At 47.6% G+C, this 21,548-nt stretch overlaps 1 protein-coding gene and 1 non-coding gene across 4 annotated transcripts; one reads left to right on the top strand and one right to left on the bottom strand.

Moving 5' to 3' along the window:
- Positions 1 to 501: 501 nt before the first annotated feature.
- Positions 502 to 17,091, bottom strand: Trim41 (tripartite motif containing 41). 3 transcript variants are annotated; one of them, XM_045153286.1, is made up of 7 exons: positions 15,918 to 17,091; positions 8,765 to 8,860; positions 3,221 to 3,451; positions 2,780 to 2,802; positions 2,453 to 2,580; positions 1,894 to 2,075; positions 1,517 to 1,804 (listed from the first exon to the last, which is right to left on the bottom strand). In XM_045153286.1, the coding sequence occupies exons 1-7, from the start codon at positions 16,773 to 16,775 to the stop codon at positions 1,646 to 1,648; spliced, it is 1,677 nt and encodes a 558-aa protein (XP_045009221.1). In that variant the 5' UTR covers positions 16,776 to 17,091; the 3' UTR covers positions 1,517 to 1,645. The 3 variants fall into 3 exon arrangements, with proteins under 3 accessions (XP_004657522.1, XP_045009221.1, XP_045009222.1); XM_045153287.1 differs by having other exon boundaries at positions 1,900 to 2,075; XM_004657465.2 differs by having other exon boundaries at positions 502 to 2,075.
- A 4,256-nt stretch (positions 17,092 to 21,347) lies between these two features.
- On the top strand, positions 21,348 to 21,420 carry Trnav-cac. The gene has a single exon. It is a non-coding gene; the product is annotated as a tRNA-Val (tRNA).
- The last annotated feature ends 128 nt before the right edge of the window (positions 21,421 to 21,548 follow it).

Below are 21,548 nucleotides of genomic sequence, written 5' to 3'. Positions count from 1 at the left end.
AGAATTGGGATTAAAGCCAGCACCCAGTGGTGCAGGACACCTTTAATCCCAGCATTTGGGAGGCAGAGAGGAGGATCACCATGAGACCACCCTGAGATGACACAGTGAACTTCACTTAAGACTCTACCTCAAAACATCAATTGGGATTAAAAGATTAGGATGCTGGAAAAAGGGGGGTTCCCGTCCCCCCAGCACTTAACACGTGTCCAAAGAAGTTGGGTGTGGTGTAGTCAACACTAAGGTAGAGCTAAATTTGATGGGCAAGCCAGGGCTACCAGCCACTGCATGCTCTAGATACATGGGTGCTGGGGAATTGAACCTGGGTCCTTTGGTTTTGCAAGCGGACGCCTTAACTGCTAAACCATCCCTCCAGACCAAGTACTTGTATTTACAGAGCCATGTCCTGAGGGATGGCTCATAAGCCAAGGGCTGAATGGGGGGATGAAACCTGAGGTCCAACCCAGTTGTGCAATGCCTAAAAAGAAGTGGGACTCCACCAAAGCAAGTAAACATTTTATTAGGCAACACAACCCACCTTTTCCCCAAGAACATGAATTGACCTCAGCCACCAAAGCAGAGGACAAAAGCTGTTAGGTGACAGAAGGCAAAGGGCTACTAGAAAAATATATTATACCCGAGGCTCTCCCAAGGAGCCAGGTCCCTGTTTCCAGGCTCCCCATTAGGGCTGACCAAATGGAACTAAAGCATGGGGAAGAGGCCAGAAAATGATAAAATTAATTCCACGGAACAAAGGAGAGGAGCCTGTGGAGAAACCTGTAAAGGGGTTAGGTGGGAGGAGCTTGGCTCCTAGATAAAGAGTGCTAGAAAAAAAGGGGAAAAATAATTTATTGGGTGATATAATGGCATGTAGTTTCAATCTTGTTGACCATCCCAGATCTCACTGAAGCTAAGTCCTGGCCAGTCTATGGAGGTAGAAATTGGGGGATAGAAGGAAAACTCAAAAAAGAGTTCCTACTTCCCCAGGAGTATGCAAATTTTAATCCAGCTCTACCCTTTTGCCCAGAATGCTCCTCACAACAGCTTTCAAATCCCTTAGCTACAATTTGCACCAGAAAACGGAATGGGATGTAAATCTAGCCCAAACCCTCCAGCCTCAGAAATGACAAAGGTTAAAGAGTAGGGTTGGAAAACAGGAAGTTAAGGAATGAAATTGCAATCTCCCCTCATCCCTTAAACTATGGATCCTGGGCTAGGCTGATGGGGAGGGAAGCTGTTCTCATATCAGGGACCCATGCAGACCTGATAGACACAGTAGGTGAGAAGGCAGAGCTGGAGGCCAGGAGGATTCTCTAGGCTCCTAGAGGAAGAAGCAGGGGCCTGGGTTCAAAGGGAAGCAGGAAGCAACTCAATAACAAACAGTAGGAGGAGCCTGAGCTCCCAGACTGGGCCACCATCCACCACCACCCGCCCCCCTAGTGATGACCAGAGGGGCCCCTGCGGGTGGCAGGCTGATCAAGGGCAGAGCTTGATGCGGGTGCCCTTGGAGAGCACCCGGAAGAAAGGGAAGACACGCTCGCCCAGGAAGGCAGCTGAGAAGGTGTGCACATGGGCTAGAGTCTCCGCATTGTAGAAACCCAGGCGCCCAGCCTCATAGTCCAGGTACACGCCAAAGCGCCGTGGTTTCTCACAAGGGCCTAGCAGTGTCTGCTCCGTTGAGCTCTGTGCCTGGTAGCGTTTGCCATGGGTACCCACACACCACACTTCTCGCTGGAGCAGGAGCTGCTGAGGCAGGTGGAGCCGGCGGCGACGATGGTGATGACGTGAGGAGCTGGCATCCCCACTGCTAATAGAGGACCCCCCAGAGCCCACTTTTTCTTTATGATGGGTTGATTCACGAGCAGCACCCACTGCCCAGCCTCGCCGCCCACCCACCTCTACCTCCCAGTAGTGCCGGCCAGAGCGGAAGCCCTGGGCCCCCAGCACGCAGCAGTCAGCTGGGAAACGCTTGGAATGGTCAGCAACCTCCTGACGACGTTCTGCCAGGCGAACTCCCCGGCGGTCAGGGGACAGCATGAGGGCTGGGTGAGCTGTGTCAGGGTCCAGTGTCAAGTCCACTTGGAAAGAAAGAAAAGAAAATATGCCAGGTCTAGAGCAACTTCCCCATCAGCAGCAACATGACAAGATGGGCCTTTCATAATGCCGTCTCCTCCTCCTGTCTACCCCATTCAGCCCTTCTCAGCTCCAAACACCATCTTACAGGTCAGAATCAGGTTCCATTAGGCTCTACCCCTTTCTCCACTCTGATTCCCATGACAACTGGTAGGCTTCTCCCCAGTCCCTGACATCTTTCCACCTCACTACCCACAAAACTTATCTGGGTATCCAACCTTGAAATTTCCCCTCCTGTAGTCTACTGATCTCAGACCCACAAACTTTCCCACAGCCCAAAGAAAACCAAATGCAAGATATACAGGGTGACCCCCGCCCCTACCTCTTGCAGCCTGACAGAACATTCGGCTCATTTTCCTCACAATAGCATCTGTCAAGAAGTCGTGGCTATGGGGTTGGCACGGGTCAGGAGACCAAATCTCTGGGGGTTGCAGCTGTATCTCTTCACACCTGGAGGAAGGGGACCAGGTAGGGGGTGGGACCATGCTATTCCCAGAGTAAAGAACAGAAACTGAGGGGCAGGAGAGGAGGATCTAAGGAGCAGAAACTTGGGTCCTGGGAAGGAAGGGAGGGAAGAAGTATCCAGAGAGACAGGAATGAATGAGGAGCCAGACACCAGTGGGTTACAAAGGGTAGAGTGTAAACACACCTGTTGAAGGTCTCCTTGATGTCCTAGGAATAACAGAAACAAAAAGAGAAAAAGACAAAGAAGAGTGTTAGCTGCACAGGGACCAATGCTTTCTCCCAGTCTCTAACCAGATCTGAACTTGAATAAGGGGACAGCAGCACCCGCAAGGCTCACAACTACCTTGATTACACCATAATTCACTCATCCCTTCCTGCTATTATCCCAGTAAAATAATGTTCATACAATGAATATTAACATTCTCAGGATATCACTGTCAAAAATTCTTTCAACTATCAATAATGCCCCACCTTCTATAACCGAATTCTCCTTCTTACATTCCATATACAATATCACCTCTATACTCAAAAGAATGTATTTAGTCTTCAGTTTCAATCATGGGGTTGGTTATTTCCAACCAGCATAGAGGACAAAAGGGAGCAGGGCAGAGGCAACAGTGCTCACCTGCAGTAACCGCAGGCCCCCCTGCTGGCTCCGTTCTTGAGCCTCAGCCAGCAGGCGGCTCAACTGGGCAGCCTGTTCCTCAAGGCGGCTGGCTGCTGCTCCTGCACGCCCCAGCTGAGCTTCGTGCATTTCTCGCAGGCGCCGCTCCAACCCTGCCTGTTCCTCAGCCAGAAATCGTGTTAATCGCCCAAATTCTGAGGCCACAGCTGCCAGTTCTGACTTCATCTGGCTCTGGAAAGATGCAAAGGGGATGGTAAACACCACCTGAATACACAGGAAGGTAAGCCTCCAGTTTTCCAACAACTGCCTCACTAGGTGCAGGTACATGTGTACAGGCAGAGAACAAACCCCAGTGTCATCTTCAGAAATTTTCAAGACAGGATGTCTCACAGGCCTAGTAATCAATAGGCCAGGGAGCTCTAGACCTCCCCAGTGCTGCAATTACAGGCATGTGCCACCACATCCAGCATATTTTTTAATTATTTATTTATTTCAAGAGACAGAAAGAGGCAGAGAGAGACAAAAAGAGAGAATATGCGTGCCAGGGCCTTCATCTGCTGTGAAAGAATTCCAGATGGATGTGCCCCATTGTGAGGATGTGCACATGTACAACATTGCGTGCTTGTATCACTGCATCTGGCTACATGAAACCTGGAGATTTGAACATAAGGTCTTGGGCTTCACAGGAAAGTGCCTTAACTGCTACGCCACTTCACCAGCCCCACAGCAAGCAATTTTTTTTTTTTTTAAATTTATTTATTTGAGAGCGACAGACACAGAGAGAAAGACAGAGGGAGAGAGAGAGAATGGGCGCTCCAGGGCTTCCAGCCTCTGCACACGAACTCCAGACGCGTGCGCCCCCTTGTGCATCTGGCTAACGTGGGACCTGGGGAACCGAGCCTTGAACCGGGGTCCTTAGGCTTCACAGGCAAGCACTTAACCGCTAAGCCATCTCTCCAGCCCAATTTTTTTTTTTTTAATATCCTACTTATTTATTTGAGAAAGAGAGAAACACAGAAAGAGAGAATGGGCATGCCACAGCCTCCAGCCACTGCAAACGAACTCCAGATGCATGCATCCCCTGGTGCAACTGGCTTGCGTGGGTCCTGGGGAACTGAAATGGGGTCCTAAGGCTTCATAGGCAAACGCCTAACTGCTAAGCCATTTCCCCAACCCAACAACCAGTACTTTTTTTTGGGGGGGGGGTCATGGTAGGGTCTCTCTGGTCCAGGCTGACCTGGAATTAACTATGTAGTCTCAGAGTGGCCTCAAACTCATGGAAATCCACTTACCCCTGCTGGGATTAAAGGTGTGCACCACCACGCCTGGCTAACACCAGCATTCTTTTTGTTTTGTTCTGTTTTTCGAGGTAGGGTCTCACTCTAGCTAAGGCTGACCTGGAATTCACTATGCAGTCTCAGGGTAGCCTCGAACTCCGGGTGATCCTCCTACCACTGCCTCCCGAGTGCTGGGATTAAAGGCGTGCGCCACCATGCCCAGCACACCAGTATTCTTAATAGAGATTGAATTCAGGTCCTCATGCTTGCAAGTCACTTTACCCACTGTTGCTGGTAGAAATCACCCAACTAAAAGCAGCTTGTGGGGAAAGTTTTTTTTTTTTTTTTTTTTTTTTGCTTACAGGGTCAAGCGGAAGCTCCATGATAAAAGGAAAAAATGATGGCATGAGCAGAGGAAGGACATCACCCCCAGACAACATAAGGTGGACAATAGCAACAGAGTGTGTGCCGAACACTGGCAAAGGGAAATTGGCTATAACACACATAAGCATGCCCCCAACAATACACCGCCTCCAGGAGACTTTAATTTCCAACTGCCATCAGCTGGGGACCTAGCATCCAGAACACCTAAGTTTATGGGGACCACCACATTCCACCCCTGGCCCCCATAAACTGATATCCATACATGATGTAAAATACAATACATTCAGTTCAACTTTAAAAGTCCCCATAGTTTTTATCAATTCCAATGACATTCATACATCCTCACAGTCCATGATCTTCTGAGCCATAATACCAAAAAATTACCACAAAAAAACCATAATGGGGGCTGGAGAGATGGCTTAGCGGTTAAGCGCTTGCCTGTGAAGCCTAAGGACCCCGGTTCGAGGCTCGGTTCCCCAGGTCCCACATTAGCCAGATGCACAAGGGGGCACACGTGTCTGGAGTTCGTTTGCAGAGGCTGGAAGCCCTGGCGCGCCCATTCTCTCTCTCCCTCTATCTGTCTTTCTCTGTGTCTGTCGCTCTCAAATAAATAAATAAAAAAAATTAAAAAAAAAACTATAATGGCACAGAATAAACATTCAGAAGATGCAGAAGATGGCACTGGACATAGCAAATATTCAAATGCAAGATTTAAAACAATCAGGGCAAACATCAAATTCTGTAACTTCAAGTCCAACAACTCTAGCCAGTGACAAATCTCCAAGTCCACTAATTCTAACCAGCAACAAGTCTCTGGACTTCCAATTCCGCCCCTCCAGCTAGGCTACTCACAGTACTGGCAAACTTCATATTCCACAATACCAGTAGGGTGCCAATTTGTTAATCCATAGAGGAATTTAATTGGGGGGGGGGGGCGGGAATAAAACAGACTTTGAAGAGCAGGACACTCCTTGAGCACTCATGCCCCTTGAAAGAATCTACATTCTTCTTGTTACCCCAGTACAGGTCACCTGGCCCATCTCAATGATTATAATGTCTCAAACAATTTGCAGGTGAGTGGGCAGTAGTTTAGGCCCAAAGATTTCATTTTTCTGTGCCATGACCCTCTGCACACACCAGTTCATTTCTACGCAAAGCAACCCTGCACAACTTCTCAGGACACGGCATAATTGCAAGCTTTTCACAAAAAAACTGCCTCTAGCCCAGTCCAAGTAAAGCTCTTTCTCATCCTCATAAGCCAAACCTCATAGTCCATAGTTCTTACTGCATTCAGGTCTTTCAACTCTGGGAAGAATAGTCCATCAAGCTGTACTTACAGCACTGCAAGGCGTCTCTTAGGCCAAGGTTTCAAATCCTTCCACAGTCCTCTTGAAAATCAGCTCCAAAAGGCCAAAGCCACACAGTCAGGTGTCTGGCAGCAATCCCACTCCTTGGTACCACTTTACTGTCGCTATTGTCCACCATATGTTAGCCAGGGGATGATGTCCACCCTCTGCTCATGCCATCGTTTTCCCCTGCCACCGTGGAGCTTCCCCTTGAGCCTGTAAGCCAAAATAAACCTCTTTTTCCCACAAGCTGCTCTTGGTTGGGTGATTTCTACCAGTAATGCAAACCTGACTGCAACACCCACTGAGCTATCCCCCCAGACCCTGCATTTCATTTTTTTGCTATCTAGCCCAGACTGGCCCACAACTCACAATCCTCCTATTTCAGCCTCCATGGGGCTGGAATTACAGGTTATGTGCCACAATACCCAGCTTTGGAGTATGAGAGAGAAAATGGGTACACCAGGGCCTCTAGCCACTGCAAACAAACTCCAGATGCATACGACCCCCTTGTGCATCTGGTTATGTGGGTCCTGGGGAATTGAACCGGAATCCTTTGGCTTTGTGCAGGCAAATGCCTTACAGCTAAGCCATCTCTCCAGCCTTGTAAATAAACATATATATAACTTTTTAAAATTAGTTTATTTGAAAACAGAGAGGGGGGAGGGGTAAGCAGCAATATAAGAGGGCTGAGACACTAGAAAAAGAAGATATTAAAGGCCAGGCATGGTGACGCATGCCTTTAATTCCAGCTCTTGGAAAGAAGGCTGAGGTAGGAGGATCACCATTAGTTTAAGGCCACCCTGAGATTAAAGAGTTAATTTCAGGGCTGGAGAGATGGCTTAGTGGTTAAGGCACTTGCCTGCAAAGCCTAAGGATCCAGGTTCAATTCTCCAGATCCCATGTTAGCCAGATGCACATTGTGGCACATGTATCTGGAGTTTGTTTGCAGTGGCCAGAGGCCCTGGTGTGCCCATTCTCTCTCCCTCTGTCCCCCTATATCTAATAAATAAATAAATAAACAAAACAATAAAAAATGTTTTTTTTAAGAGAAGTTCATTCCTGGTCTGGAGAGATGGCTTAGCATTTAAAGCACTTGTCTGTAAAGCCTAAGGACCAATGCTCAACTCTCCAGGTATCACATAAGCCAGACGCACAAGATGACAAAAGCATGTCACACACATGCACAAGGTGGCACATGCATCGGGAGTTCAATTGCAGTGGCTGGAGGCCCTGGCATGCCAATTCTCTCTCGCACATGTTCTCTCTCTCCAGACATCCACCTTATGTTTTCTTTTTGGTTTTTCAAGGAAGCATCCCAGGCTAGCCCAGGTTAATCTGGAAGTCACTATGCAGTCTCAGGCTGGCCTCCAACTCATGGCGATCCTCCTACCTCTGCCTCCCAAATGCTGGGATTAAAAGTGTGTCCCTTCTGGGTGTGGTGGCACGTAACTTTTAATCCCAGCACTAGGGAGGCAGAGCTAGGAGGATCGCCATGAGTTCAAGGCAACCCTGAGACTACCTAGTGAATTCCAAGTCAGCCTTGGATAGAGTGAGACCCTACCTCAAAAAAAAAAACAAAAAATGAAATAAAATTAATTAATTTTAAAAAATAAGGTGGCTGGGCGTGGTGGAGCATGCTTTTTCTTTTTTTCAAGGTAGAGTATCACTCTAGCTCAGCACTAGGTAGTCTCAGGGTGGCCTCGAACTCACAGCTATTCTCCTACCTCTGCCTCCCACAGAGTGCTGGGATTAAAGGTGTGTGCCACCACACCCCACTTTATGTCTTTAAACATAGTATCTCAACTGAACCTGAAGTTCACCAATCCACCTAGACAAGCTAGCCAGCAACCCATGGGGATATCTTCCTGTCTCCACCTCCCCAGATTATAGGAGTCCATACAGATTACTGGTATTTGACATGGGTGCTGCATTTCCGAACTGAGGTCCTCATGCATGCATAATAAAACACTTCACCAATGGAGCCATTTCCCAGCTCGGTTTACACTACATGTAAAAGCTAAGAAAGGGGTTGGAGAGATGGTTTAGCAGCTAAGGCACTTGCCTGCAAAGCCTAAGGACCCAGTACCCACATAAGCCAGATGCAGAAGGTGGCACATGCGTCTGGAGTTTGTTTTGCAGTAACTGGTAGCCCTGGCGTGCTCATATTCTCTCCCCTCACCCCTTCTCTCTTTGTGTCTCTGTGTGTGATAAATACACACCTTTAATCCCAGCACTCAGGAGGCAGAGGACCACCTGAGTCCAAGGCCACCCTGAGAGTATGTAGTGAATTCCAGGTCAGCCTGGGCTAGAGCAAGACCCTACCTAAAACAAAACAAAAAACAACAGCAACAATAAAAAAAGCTAAGAAGGAACATACTTTCTGTCCCTGAAGGCCTGTCTCCTCACATTCCTTTCTACCCCTCTCCCAGGCTACGGCTGTCCCCTCCATCTTCAGGGGTCTAGTTATCATTTGTAATGACTGGCAACATCTTCCTCACCCTGACCACAGAAGCAATCAGAGGACATTCACCTACCTTCAGCTCTGTCACCCGTCTCTCCTCCTTAGCCTTCATCTTCTGCACAGCCTCCAAGTGCTTCCTAAGTGGTTCCACATGCCCTTGCAGTTTGGCCTAAGGGATCAAGAAAGGGAAGGTTAGAGGTAGGGGTGATAAGAAAGTCTGGCCCTTTAGACTTTAGAGCCTGCCTTTCCAGTCCTGCTTCCTACAGTAGACACAATACCTGATTTTACCACAAGCATCAAATAAGCCCTTCCTTCCTACTTCTCCCAGATGATGATAGATGCCTCCAACCTTCCCCTGCTCTCATGGTCTACAAGTCCTGTGTGCATTATCAAGATTCTTATGGAATCAAAGCTCCACACTTAACAGACCTGCACTGGGTAAGACATCTTAAGTCCTTCACATCTAAATGCTTTTCTGATGACTGTGCCTATGTTCAAGTGGCTGGTTCTCTTAACATTTCCACAATACTGACAGTGCATCTCTACATTATTTTTTGAGGTGGGATCTCACTCTACCTCAGGCTGACCTGGAACTCTGGTAGCCCAAGCTGGCTTTGAACTCATGATTATCATATGATTATCTTTCTGAATGGTTGGATTCTAGGAGTGAGGCACCTAGCCTGGCTGGGAGCTGGGTTTTAAGTGAAGACTACCATGGACCAAGTGGAGAAGGATAATTCCAGCCAGAGAAATAGAATAAGATATATGTTTATATTTATTTTGAAACAGCATCTCACTCTAGCCCAGGCTGACTTAGAACTCATTTTGGAGCCCAAGGCTGGCCCTGAACTTCCTATAATCCTATCTCAGCCTCTCTGGGACTAAAAGGCATGCACCACCATGCCTGGTTCTGACCCTACATTTGTTATTTATTTATTTATTTGCAAGTAGAGAGAGTGGAGATGTATGTGCCACTTTGTGCATCTGGCTTTACATGGGTACTGGGGAATCAAACCAGGGTCATTAGGCTTCCTAGGCAAGGGCCTTAGCCACTGAGTCATCTCTCCAGCCACCCTGATCTCACATTTTTATCCTTATTTCTTATACTCATCCCTTCTATGGTCTTACAGCTACTCACAAAACTACTTGTTTTAAGTTACGAATAATTTTATACTATTTCTTTGGCTGGAACTATCCTTCTCCACTTGGTCCACGGTAGTCTTCACTTAAAACCCAGCTCCCAGCCAGGCCATTCAGAAGGATAATCATAGGATAATCATGAGTTCAAAGCCAGCTTGGGCTACCAGAGTTCCAGATCAGCCTGAGGTAGAGTGAGATCTCGCCTCAAAAAATAAAATTAACAAGCTGGAGAGATGGCTTAGCAGTTAAGGTGTTTGCCTGAGAAGCCAAAGGACCCAGGTTCAATTCCCCAGTACCCACGTAAAGCCAGATGCACAAGGTGGCACATGCATGTGGAGTTTGTTTGCAGTAGCTACAGGGTCTGGCATGCCCATCCTCTCTCTAATAAATAAGAAAAATGTTTTTAAAAAGAAATTATATATGCCATATATATGTAATTAAAAAAAAAAAAAAAGCTTCTTAGCTTGGCATAGTGGTCTATGCTTATACTCCCCAGAACCTGAGAGGTAGAGGTAGAAGATCGAAAGGTCAAAGTCACTTTCAGCTCCACAGAGTTGGAAGCCAGACAGGGATACATGAGGCCCTATTTCAAACAAACAAAACCAGTTTCCTAAGCACAGTTCTGACTCTAACCACCCCTAATTTCCTATGATCCCTCCAAAATGGAACTAAATCTTTTATACTGTTTCCCTAGGTACTAACAATTTGCAACTGTGCCTCTTCCAGACACTGTAGGGTCCCTGGCCCTCATTATTTTATTTTATTTGAAAGCAATGTCTCAAGCAGGGCGTGGTGGCGCACGCCCTTAATCCCAGAACTCAGGAGGCAGAGATAGAAGGATCACTGTGAGTCTGAGGCCACCCTGAGACTATATAGTGAATTCCAGGTCATCCTGGGCTAGAGCGAGACCCTACCTCAAAAAAACACCAAAAGAAAAAGAAAAAAAGAAAAAGCTCAGTATCCGTTGCGGAAGAGGTGGCAGAAAGAATGTAAGAGCCAAAGGAAGGGGACGGACAGGACTCCTTACAACATGCTCCTCCACACACAAAATGGCCTGGATATCCATGACCTCACAGCACCTGACACTACCTACACAAGACCATCATAATAGGAGGACAAGATGATGACATCAAAATAAAAATTAAGACTGATTGAGAGGGGGAGAGCATAGGATGGAGAGTGGGGTTTCAAAGGGGAAAATGGGGGGAGGGAGAGAATTACCATGGGATATTGTTTATTGTCTCTCATATAAATAAGCAAAAAAAAAAAAAAAAAATGAAAGCAGGGTCTTATGTAGCCCAGCCAGGCCTGGAAATCCTTATGTAGCTGAGATTAACTTTAGACTCCAGCCTCTATCTCTGCAAGCATTGGGATTTTTCCACTATAGTAAATTCCTATGCTTCTGTCCATCTGCTGTCTTACTCAATTACTTGTTAATGAAAACCAAAAATCCTTTCTCCTTTCTACAATGTTCACGGCACTCCAGATTAGCTTTGCACCCCAACAATGTGTAGCCAGTCCTCTGCCATGTCTTCTTTTTGTGCTTTGCTCTCTTCCTTAACACAGTGTAGATTTCAAGCATAGACTCTAGAAACAGAATGCATCTTAGTGATTTGAGACAAACCATGCCTCCAGTTTTCTCAGCTTAAAATGGGAATAAAATCAACCTCAGGAATATTACACTTAGCACAATGTCTGACATGTGGCAAAAGATTAGTAAATGTTATCCAGTATTTGCTAACTAAAAGCTGCCAGTGAGACCCATGAACTAGAAGGGTTACTGACCCAGAGTACAAAAGACACCTGTTGCACAACTGGTTGGTTGTAGGAAAAAGTACAGTAGAAATAAAATTACAGTCTGGGGCTAGGTAGATGACTCAGCAGTTAAGAGCATTTACTTTCAAACCCTGCCAGCGCAGGTTCAGTTCCTCTGTGTACACATAAAGCCAGATGCAAAGCTGTGCATGCATCTGGAGTACTTTGCAGTGGCAAGCAGCCCTCCAGTGCACACACTCTCTCTTCACTCACTCACACAAATACACTTTCTCTCTTTAGCACGTTAATTTTGCCTTTCCTTTCTTTCTTTTTTTCTGAGGTCGGGTCTTGCTCTAGGCAAGGCTGGCCTGGACCTCACTCTGTAGTCTCAGAGTGACCTCAAACTAACAGTGATCCTCCTACCTGTTTCCCAAGTGCTGAGATTAAAGGCGTGCACCACCACGCCCAGGTTCTTTTGGTTTTTCAAGGTAGAGTCTCACTCTAGCCCAGGATGACCTGGAATTCAGTATGTACTTTCAGGGTGGCCTTGAATTCACAGCAATCCTTCTACCTATGCTTCTCGAATGCTGGGATTAAAGGAGTATGACAACTCATCTGGTAATTTTACCTTTTGGTAATACTTTATTTCTCCACAGCAGAGTCATTAATTTCTATTTAATTAGTTAGGAATTTATATGTATTTATGTATTTTTTTTGTTTGTTTGCTTGTTTGTTTTCCCAGGTAGGGTCTCCCTCTAGCTCAGGCTGACCTGGAATTCACTACGTAGTCTCAGGGTGGCCTCAAACTCACAGCAGTTCTCCTACCTCTGCCTCCCAAGCGCTGGGATTAAAGGTGTGCACCACAACACCCTGATTGGAATTTATAAAATTTAAACTAACTGTTTAATGCTTTTCCTAAATTGACAAAAATTTTTAAGCACGGGGCTGGAGAGATGGCTTTGCATGCATCTGGAGTTTGTTTCCAGTAGCTAAAGACCCTGGTGTGCCCATTCTTTCTTTCTTTCTTCATCCCTCCCTCCCTCCCTCCCTCTCTCTCTTTTTTTCCAAGGTAGAGTCTCACTCTATGTCAGGCTGACCTGAAATTCACTATGTAGTCTCAGGATGGCCTCAAACTCACGGAGATCCTCCTACCTCTGCCTCCCGAGTGCTGGGATTAAAAGCATGCACTACCACACCCAGACATTCTCTCTCTCTTTCTCAAGTAAATAAGAATTTTTTTTTTAATTTCTAAGCATGAATCCAAATACTATACTACTTTTGGGTTTTTTTGTTTTGTTTTGTTTTGTTCTCTTAAGAACAGGCTTTCAGGGGACTGAGAGAGATGGCTTAGCAGTTAACATGTTTGCCTGTGAAGCCTAAAGACCCAGTTTCAATTCCCTAGGACCCATGTAAGTCAGATGCACATGGTGGTACGTTTCTGGAGTTCATTTGCAGTGGCTAAGGGCTCACACTCATATTCCCCCCCCACACACACACACATAAATAAATATTTAAAATGTTTTAATATTGTATATATGTAAGTACAATGATTGAGATGCTGAGGTAATATGATTAAGAATGGAATTTCAAAGGGGAAAGTGTGGGGGGGGAGGTATTACCATGGGATATTTTTTATAATTATGGAAAATGTTAATAAAAATTGTGTAAATAAATAAATTTTAAAATCTCTATCAAAAAACTAAATAAATAAAAACTAAAAAAAATTAAAATGTTTTAAAAGTTAGACATGGTGGCACACGCTTTTAATCCCAGCACTCGGGAGGTAGAGAAAGGAGAATCACCATGAGTTTGAGGCCAGCCTGAGACTACACAGTGAATTATAGGTCAGCGTGCACTAGAGTGAAACACTACCTCCAAAAACAACAAAAAAAAACATAGCAACAAAAATGTGTTTTTAGCCGGGCATGGTGGCGCATGCCTTTAATCCCAGCACTTGGGAGGATCACGGGTTCAAGGCCACCCTGAGACTACATAGTGAATTCCAGGTCAGCCGGAGTTAAGAGTGAGACCCAACCTCAAAAAACAACAACAACAACAACAAAAGATGAATAAGTAGTATATGCTTTTAAAAGGCTAGAGAGATGGCTTAGTGGTTAAGATGCTTGCTTGCATGAGAAGCCTAAGAACTCATGTTTGAATCTCCAGGTCCCACATAGCCAGATGCAGTTACGCAAGCATGCAATGTCACACACATGCCACAAGGGGTTGCAAGCATCTGGAATTTGTTCCCAGCAGCTGAAGACCCTGACGTGCCTATTCGTTCTCTCTCAAATATAAATAAGTAACAGGACCTCAGGGGCTACAGAGATTGCTCAGTGGTTAAGGTGCTTACTTGCAAAGCCTAATGACCGAAATTCAATTCCCTAGTACATACGTAAAACCAGATTGCACAAAGTGGCACATGCGTCTGGAGTTCATTTGCAGTGGCTGGAGACCCTGGCACACACATAACTCTCAATTGCTCTAATAAATAAATTAATTTAAAAGAAAAAAAAAAAAACAGCTGGGCATGGTGGCACAGGCCTTTAATTCCAGCACTAAGAGGCAGGAGGATCAGCATTGAGTTCAAGGCCACCCTGAGACTCCATAGTGAATTCCAGGTCAGCCTGGGCCAGAGTGAGTCCCTACCTTGAAAAACCAAAAAATTAAAAAAAAAAAAAAAAAAAAAAAAAAACACGCCCTTTACTCCCAGCACTTGGTAGGCTGAGGTAGGAGGATCACTGTAAATTTGTGGCCAGCCTGGAACTAGAGTCCTGGGCTAGAGTAAGACCCTACCTGGAGAAAAAGAAAAAAAAAAAGAATAGGATCTCATGCAACCCAGACTGGCTTCCAACTCCCTATATACCAAGGGAGATCAGTATGATAAAAATCCCTGAACTGGGCTGGAGAGAGAGCTCAGCAGTAAGGTCCCTTGCCTTGAAAGCCTAACAACCTGGGTTCAGTTCCCCAGAGCCCACATAAAGCTGGATGCACAAAGTGGTACATGTGTCTGGATTTTATTGTCAGTGGCTAGAGACCCTGGCACACCCATTCTTTTTTTTCCTCTCTTCTTGCAAATAAAATATATATACATATATATTAAAAAATCCTGAATTTAGTGAAGTAATCAAGAAAAGGTAGAAATACAAGTTATAAAAAAAAAAAAAAAAAAAACCCTCTGGGAGGCCATAAAGCGGCAACTGTCTCCATCTCCTGATTTCATTGGTTCAAATCCATCCAAGCCTTCATAAGGTAATTTTGTCTGTGCTGGAAGTCTCATAGACAAATGTCCTTTACATATGTTCAAAGAATTAGGAAGAGAGACAAGGAACAAAACAATTAACCAAGAATCAGATTCCAACAAGAAAGGTCAGAAGAGTCAGCATCGGACTGGTGTTATGGTATACCCCAGGGGGAGAGATGCTGATTCCCAAGTTTATCTTTTAATAAACCTGTGTGATCTGTCTTTATTGTTCTTTTTGTTTTTCAAGGTAGGGTCTCACTCTAGCCCACGTTGACCTGGAACTCTGTAATCCCAGGATGGGCTCAAAATCAGTGATCCTCCTACCTCTGCCTCCTGAGTTTGGGATTAAAAATGGGCACCACCACGGCTGGCTGGTCTGCGTGGTCTCCTAATAAATGACAACCACCAAACTCACTGGGAGGGTGTTGAGCTCTGAATGAAAATCTGTGAAAGGTGGTTAGTATTGGTACTCATAAATTATTAATATCCATCCTGGGGTGATTAAAGTTCAAAGACACTCAGACACTTGAGCAAGATATGACAGGAAGACTGTCCCAGGTTTTCTGCCTTAAAAGCCCCTCTCCTTTCTGGTTAGTACACCAGCCTAGTACAAAGCCAATCAAAATCCTCAAGGGGAGAACCACGCCAATCACAACAGGTGTGGAACCCACTAGAAGGAAGGTGCAGGGGGTTGGATCTGACGCTAGTCATTTCTATGTTCCCGTTTCAGAGCCCATCCTTGCGCTCTTAGGCTCTCACTTCTTTCCAAGACAGACTTGACTCACAAAAAATCAAGTGAGGCTGGGAGTAAAGCACTTGCTGCCACTGCACCCTATGCCTCGCCGCAGTGGAAGTGTGAAACAGCAGTGGCGTACTCCCCAGAAGCCAAAGCCCACTGGCACTGCCTCTGCCCACGTTTCCCCAGCATCCTTCTTACGTTGAACTCACCTTCGTGCCAGTCAGTGCTTGGATAGGGAGAGTCGCTTCTCCCGTAGGTGAGGTCCCAACTCGGGGACCAGATTCTCCCTCTACTTCCTCGGCTCCCCGCCCCCTAAGGCACACCGAATTCTCTGGCCACCGGGCTCACCTTGTACTCCTGCACCACCTCCTCCAAGGGCACCACGCTGTGCTGCTTGTGGCTCCTGGATTCTCTGCACACCACACAGATGGCTTCTTCATCCACCTCGCAGAACAGTTTCAAGGCTTCTTGGTGCCGGGGGCAGATGCCCTGCTCGCTCACCCGGATGCCCCGACCTGGGGTCGGGTGCATCTGCCGGATCACCTGCACCATGTTGGCCAACTGCAGGTTGGGACGGAAGCTCCGCCGCGGGAAACTTTTGCGGCACTGGGGACAGGTGAAACACCTCCGGGGCACGGGCGGCGTGGGCAGCCGGGTGACCGGGTCCAACTCCTCTTCCTCCTCGTCCTCCTCCAGCACTTCCTCCACGTCCTCCTCCTCGTCCCCCCGCAGGTCCTCCACGTCGCCCAGGTAGTAGTCCAGGTCCTCCTCCTCGTCTTCCTCTTCCCACACGTAGTCCATGGTGCCCCAGTTGGACCCACCTAAGCCGCTGGACCAGAACACACCCTCCTCTTCCTCCTCGGCCTCCTCCTCCTCCATGTTGCCCTCGTAATCTTCGTCCCGCATCGGGGTGTCCCAACCGCCGCCGCCGCCGCCGCCTCCGCCGCCGCCGTCGCCCACGGCTTCCACCTCTTCCTCGTCGCCCACCTCCTCCTCCTCCTCCTCCTCCTCGTCCTCGTCCTCCCGCTCCAGCTCGTCGCGGTCCTCCTCGTCCTCCCCGCCCCACAGCTGGGTCACACACACCCGGCAGAAGTTGTGCCCGCAGCCGATGGACACGGGGTCCGTGAAGTAATCCAGGCAGATGGCACACACCGCCTCCTCCTGAAGGGTCTGCACGGGGTTGGGTGTCATGGCAACGGCGGCCATCTTAGTGTCCGCTCAGCCCGTGGAGGTGTGCGGTGGGGGGGGACCGTGGGGGGGGGTCTTCCGTCTCGGAGACCCAAGCGACCGGTCCCACCCACCCACACACCCCCCTAAAAGCACTGCCTGCCTCTCCACGCCCAGCCTCGAGCGCCAACCGGAGAAATGTCCTCCCGACAGGCTCCCGCCCCCCCTTCGTTCCCCACACAGCGTCCCCCCCCCCACACCGGTCCCGGATGATAACCGTGTCTCGTGCGAGGGGAGGGGGCAGAGCTACACGCCACCGACAAGGACCTCGGGTGGCCCTGAGTGCAAATCCGTAACCAAACGTGTTTTTTTTTTTTCCCCCTTTCCCCCCCCCCCACAACTCGGCCTCCTCATATACCACCACCACCCCCCGCCCCGCCTCACGTCCTGGCCCCGCCCCCTAGCTTCCGGCCTCCCTCCCCGACGCTTCCGGCGTCCGCGCGGCGGCTAGGCTACGCCCCCTTCTCCCTCACGCGGCCCCAGGGCAACAGGAAACGAGGAGGAGACGCTCTAGCCGACACTCGGGAAGAGGGCGGGAGGGCTAGGACGCCGGAGGCCCACATCTCTGTGATCCAAGGGTGCCGAGCACGCCGACCCAGCCGGACCCCGCCATGTCCCACCACTGAGGAGAAACTACGGAGCGCAGGGAGAACGTTGGCTAGGTCTCTCCTTCCGGTGCTGTGACCGCATCGGCCAAGCACCATCCTACCGGCCAGGCACGGAAGACTGCAGCAGGGACTCCCCACAGCCGAAGCCGGAAGCTGGGGGGGTGGGCCGCTGCGAGCGTGCGCAAGTACTTCCGGCCCTTCTAGGCGGAGAACTTTGTGGTCAGGGAGTCGCAGCGCGGCGCCCGGGCTGGGCGGGGGCGGGGCCTGCGGGAACGCGCCGGGGTGGAGCCCGGGGCTCCCCGCCCTGCTCCAGCGCCCCTTGGCCCTTGCCACTCCACGCCCTTTCTAGAAGCTGCCCAAGGCACCGCCGAACCTGTCCTTCCCGCTCCCGGGAGCCTGCGACAGGAGGATTGCCCCGAGTTCCAGGCCTCTCTGCGCTGATAGCAAACGTTCATACTTCCATATTTTGGATAAACTTTTCCAAATTAAGAGTGAAAAATCATATCCACATTCATGTAGCGAAGCACTGTTCATCTGTGAAAAAAGCTCCTCTTCAGCATGATAAGTGCAGATTGTCAAAGTGTACAATGCAGCCAGCTAAAAGGGAGTCGGAGAATGTTAAATGCATTTGATGAGTTCATTTTTTAAACGATTTTATTTGCCGGGTGTGGCCCACGCATTTAATCCCAGCACTTGGGAGGCACAAGTTGGATGGGCATGAGTTCTAGGGCCTCCTGAGACTACATAGTGAGTTCCAGGTGATCCTGGACTAGAGTGAAACCCTACCTGGCAAAACTATATATTTGAGAGAGAGGTCAAGGAACAGGCAGAATGAGAACACCATGGCCTCTAAATACTGCCAATTTGGGCAGCTGACTTTACTGGGGGTTTGAACCTGGACCTTGCAAGCAAGCGCCTTAACCACTAATCCCTCTCTCCAGCCCAATAATTGCATATTTCTACATTAGCTGGTAAAATAAATAATAGTTGGCAGCTCACAGAGTTTTCTGACAATGTGACCTAAAGTAATGAGAACGTGCCTTAGCACCTCGGTAGACGTTAAGGGTTAGCAATCTACCATCATCATCTCTAGAAAAATAGAAATTTTCAAGGCTGGCAGGGTAAGAAAGATTTTTTTTCCCCGTAAATGCTATTCTCTATCCTTTCAGTTTTGAACAAGTCCTCTCATATGCTCTTAAAAAGCATTTTCCTGGCTGGAAAGATGGCTCAGAGGTTATAGGCCCTTGCTTGCAAGGCTTGATGGCTCGAGTTTGATTCCCCAATATCCACGTTAAGCCAGATGCACAGTGGCTCATGCATCTGGAGTTTGTGTGCAGTGGCAATCTGTCTATCTCCCTCTCTCAGTCACATAAATAAATAAAAATATTTAAAAATATATTTCCTGGGCTGGAGAATTGGCTTGGCGGTTAAGGAGTTTGCCTACAAAGCCAAAGAATCCTAGTTTGAGTCTCCAGGACCCACGTAAGCCAGATGTACAAGGGGGCACATGCATCTGGAGTTCGTTTGCAGTGGCTGGAGGCCCTGGTGCACCCATTCTCTCCCTCCCTCCCTCTCTCTCTCTCTCAAATAAATAAAATATATATATAAAAAAAACAGTATTTCCTGCCGGACATATGCCTTTAACCCCAGCATTTGGGAGGCAGAGGTAGGAGGAACACTGTGAGTTCGAAGCCACGCTGAGACTACATAGTGAATTCCCGGTCAGCCTGAACTAGGGTGAAACTCTACTTTGAAAAAAAAAAGTGTTTCGGCGTGGTGTTGCACGCCTTTAATCCCAGCACTCAGGAGGCAGAGGTAGGAGGATCCCCGAGAGTTCTAGACTACCCTGATACTACATAATGAATCCCAGGTCAGCCTGAGCTACTGTGAGACACTACTTCAGGAAAAAAAAAAAAAAAAAAAGTATTTCCTGGCTGGACAAATGGTTTAGCAATTAAGGTTCCTGCCTGCCTGCAAAGCCTAACGACCTGAGTTTGATTCCCCAGTACCCATTTTTAATTACCCAGTACCCAGATGCACAAAGTGGCACATACAACTGGAAATCGTTTGCAGCGGAAGAGGCCGTGATGCGTTCACTCATTCATTCATTCTCTTTCTCTCCCCGCCCCCCCCCACCCCCCCACCCCCCCGTCTCTCTGCTTGCAAATAAATAAATAGAGGGCTGGAGAGATGCCTTAGCCATTAAGGCACTGTGATTCCTTAGTACCCACATAAGCCAGATGCACAAGATGCATGCATCTGGAGTTCGTTTGCAGTAGCTAGAGGCCCTGGCGTGCCCATTCTCTCTACCTCTGTCTCTTTCTTAAATAAATAAAATATTTTTAAGTATTTTGAAAAAATTTTAAAGTATTTCCAAAGCAGGAAGTGGTGGCTCTTGCCTTTAATCCCTGAAGTAAAGGTATCATTGTGAGTTTAAGGCCAGCTCTGGACTAGAGCGACACCCCGCCTAAAAAAGTAAGTAAGTAAATAAGTAAAATAAAGGTCTCTAAGTCATCAATCAGTTCATTCAACAAATACAGTATGAGCTGCACATACCTTTCATGTTTGGCATCAAAGCTGCTGGAATCCCTAGGCAGAGTCTCACGCTAGCCCTGGTTTACCTGGAACTCACTCTGTAGTACCAGGCTGGCCTCGAACTCCGTCAGTGTCTCTCCCTCTGCCTCAGGAGTGCTAGAATTAAAAGGGTGCACCACCACATCGGGCCTCTAAATAGACTTTGTGAGACAGAAATCATAGTTGATGTACGTGCAGATGGATCTGAACCCCAACCAGCCACGTGAGGTACTATTGACAGTGGTTGAACAAATTAAGAGGATAGAAGTCCAAGAATGTAGTAATTCACATAGCCAGAAAAAATAAAAAAAAGGCTAAAAACAAAAACAACTAGTAACCACTAATCTTCTTTTTTAGATATTATGGGACTTTAATGTTCTTTTTGTTGTTGTTGTTAAGAGTAACCACTAATCTTAAGAAGATAAACATTGTGGATGCTGAAAAAGTTAACAGTGGAAAAAGAAAGAAAAAAAAAAAAAAGCTTTTGTAAATACCCAGAAAAAACTTGCACATCTCTCAAAAGGGTCTTTCTGCATAAACATGTGCTTCCTCAGCAGCACTATGAAAATCAACAAGTTAATGTGGAGGAACGTATCAGATTAATGGCTCAGTTGTAATACAGTGATAACGCATCAAAATTTCCCTTTCCCAAAAAGATCAATCAATATGTAGAGGCTAGGCTTGGTCATACACTCCTTCAATGCCAGCACTGGGGAGGCAGAGGTATGAGGCCATCCTAAGACTAGACAATGAATTCCAGGTCAGCTTGAGCTAGAGTGAGGCTCTACCTCTAAAAGCAACTAACCAAACCAACAAGGAGAGGGGAGGGGAGAGGAGGGGAGGGGAGGGGAGGGGAGGGGAGGGGAGGGGAGGGGAGGGGAGGGGAGGGGAGGGGAGGGGAAGGGAAGGAGGGAGGAAGGAAGGAAGGAAAGAAACTTAGACCTCTACCTCCCAAGTGCTGGGATTAAAGGCGTGTGCCACAATGCGGGGAGTTCTTTTATTAAATGACAGAAGAAATGACAAGACCCTGTTTGATGTACAGAATTCAGGGTGGATGTTGGACAATGCATTATCCAAGGGCTGAGTATATAGAAAAAAAATTAGGGAAAACTTCAGGTAGACTCCGTGCTTCCTAAAACCGGGTTTTCGGAGGATCTCGGAGGGAACGACGCCAAAATCACGAACCTTCGTGGGTAAAATGTCCTTGACTGTGGCAGCCTCTGCAGGCCGTTCGGTAGAAGACGAGTCCCCGCGCAGGAACTCGACACAACTCTGCCGCCGGTGCAGAAACAGAAGGTTGCGTTGGCTGGGAAGCAGGTCTCTTGCAACATAGCTTTAGGGTTATGCCAGCAACAGCATGGGCAGGCCAGTTTCCGTAGTGTAGTGGTTATCACGTTCGCCTCACACGCGAAAGGTCCCCGGTTCGAAACCGGGCGGAAACACGGTTTGCTTACATTTTCCTTACAATAACGTGGAGGACTTGTGAGCTTTTCTAGTCTATGAACAAACACCTACCTCAGCCAGCTTTTCTTCCATTTCTAGCGAGGAAAGTTACTTTATGAGAGAATAT

Source organism: Jaculus jaculus, chromosome 6, assembly GCF_020740685.1.
Source record: "Jaculus jaculus isolate mJacJac1 chromosome 6, mJacJac1.mat.Y.cur, whole genome shotgun sequence".
NCBI lineage: Eukaryota > Metazoa > Chordata > Mammalia > Rodentia > Dipodidae > Jaculus > Jaculus jaculus.
This window is presented reverse-complemented; position numbering and strand designations above follow the sequence as displayed.

What these genes read in the sequence shown, in the direction of transcription:
- Trim41 (XM_004657465.2), bottom strand. Translation starts at nt 16,775, where the DNA reads ATGGCCGCCGTTGCCATGACACCCAACCCCGTGCAGACCCTTCAGGAG. An exon ending in GACGGGTGACAGAGCTGAAG is followed by an intron (nt 3,452 to 8,764) that starts GTAGGTGAATGT and finishes GCATCTTTCCAG; the next exon opens with AGCCAGATGAAGTCAGAACT. An exon ending in ATCAAGGAGACCTTCAACAG is followed by an intron (nt 2,581 to 2,779) that starts GTGTGTTTACAC and finishes CCCTTCCTCCAG; the next exon opens with GTGTGAAGAGATACAGCTGC.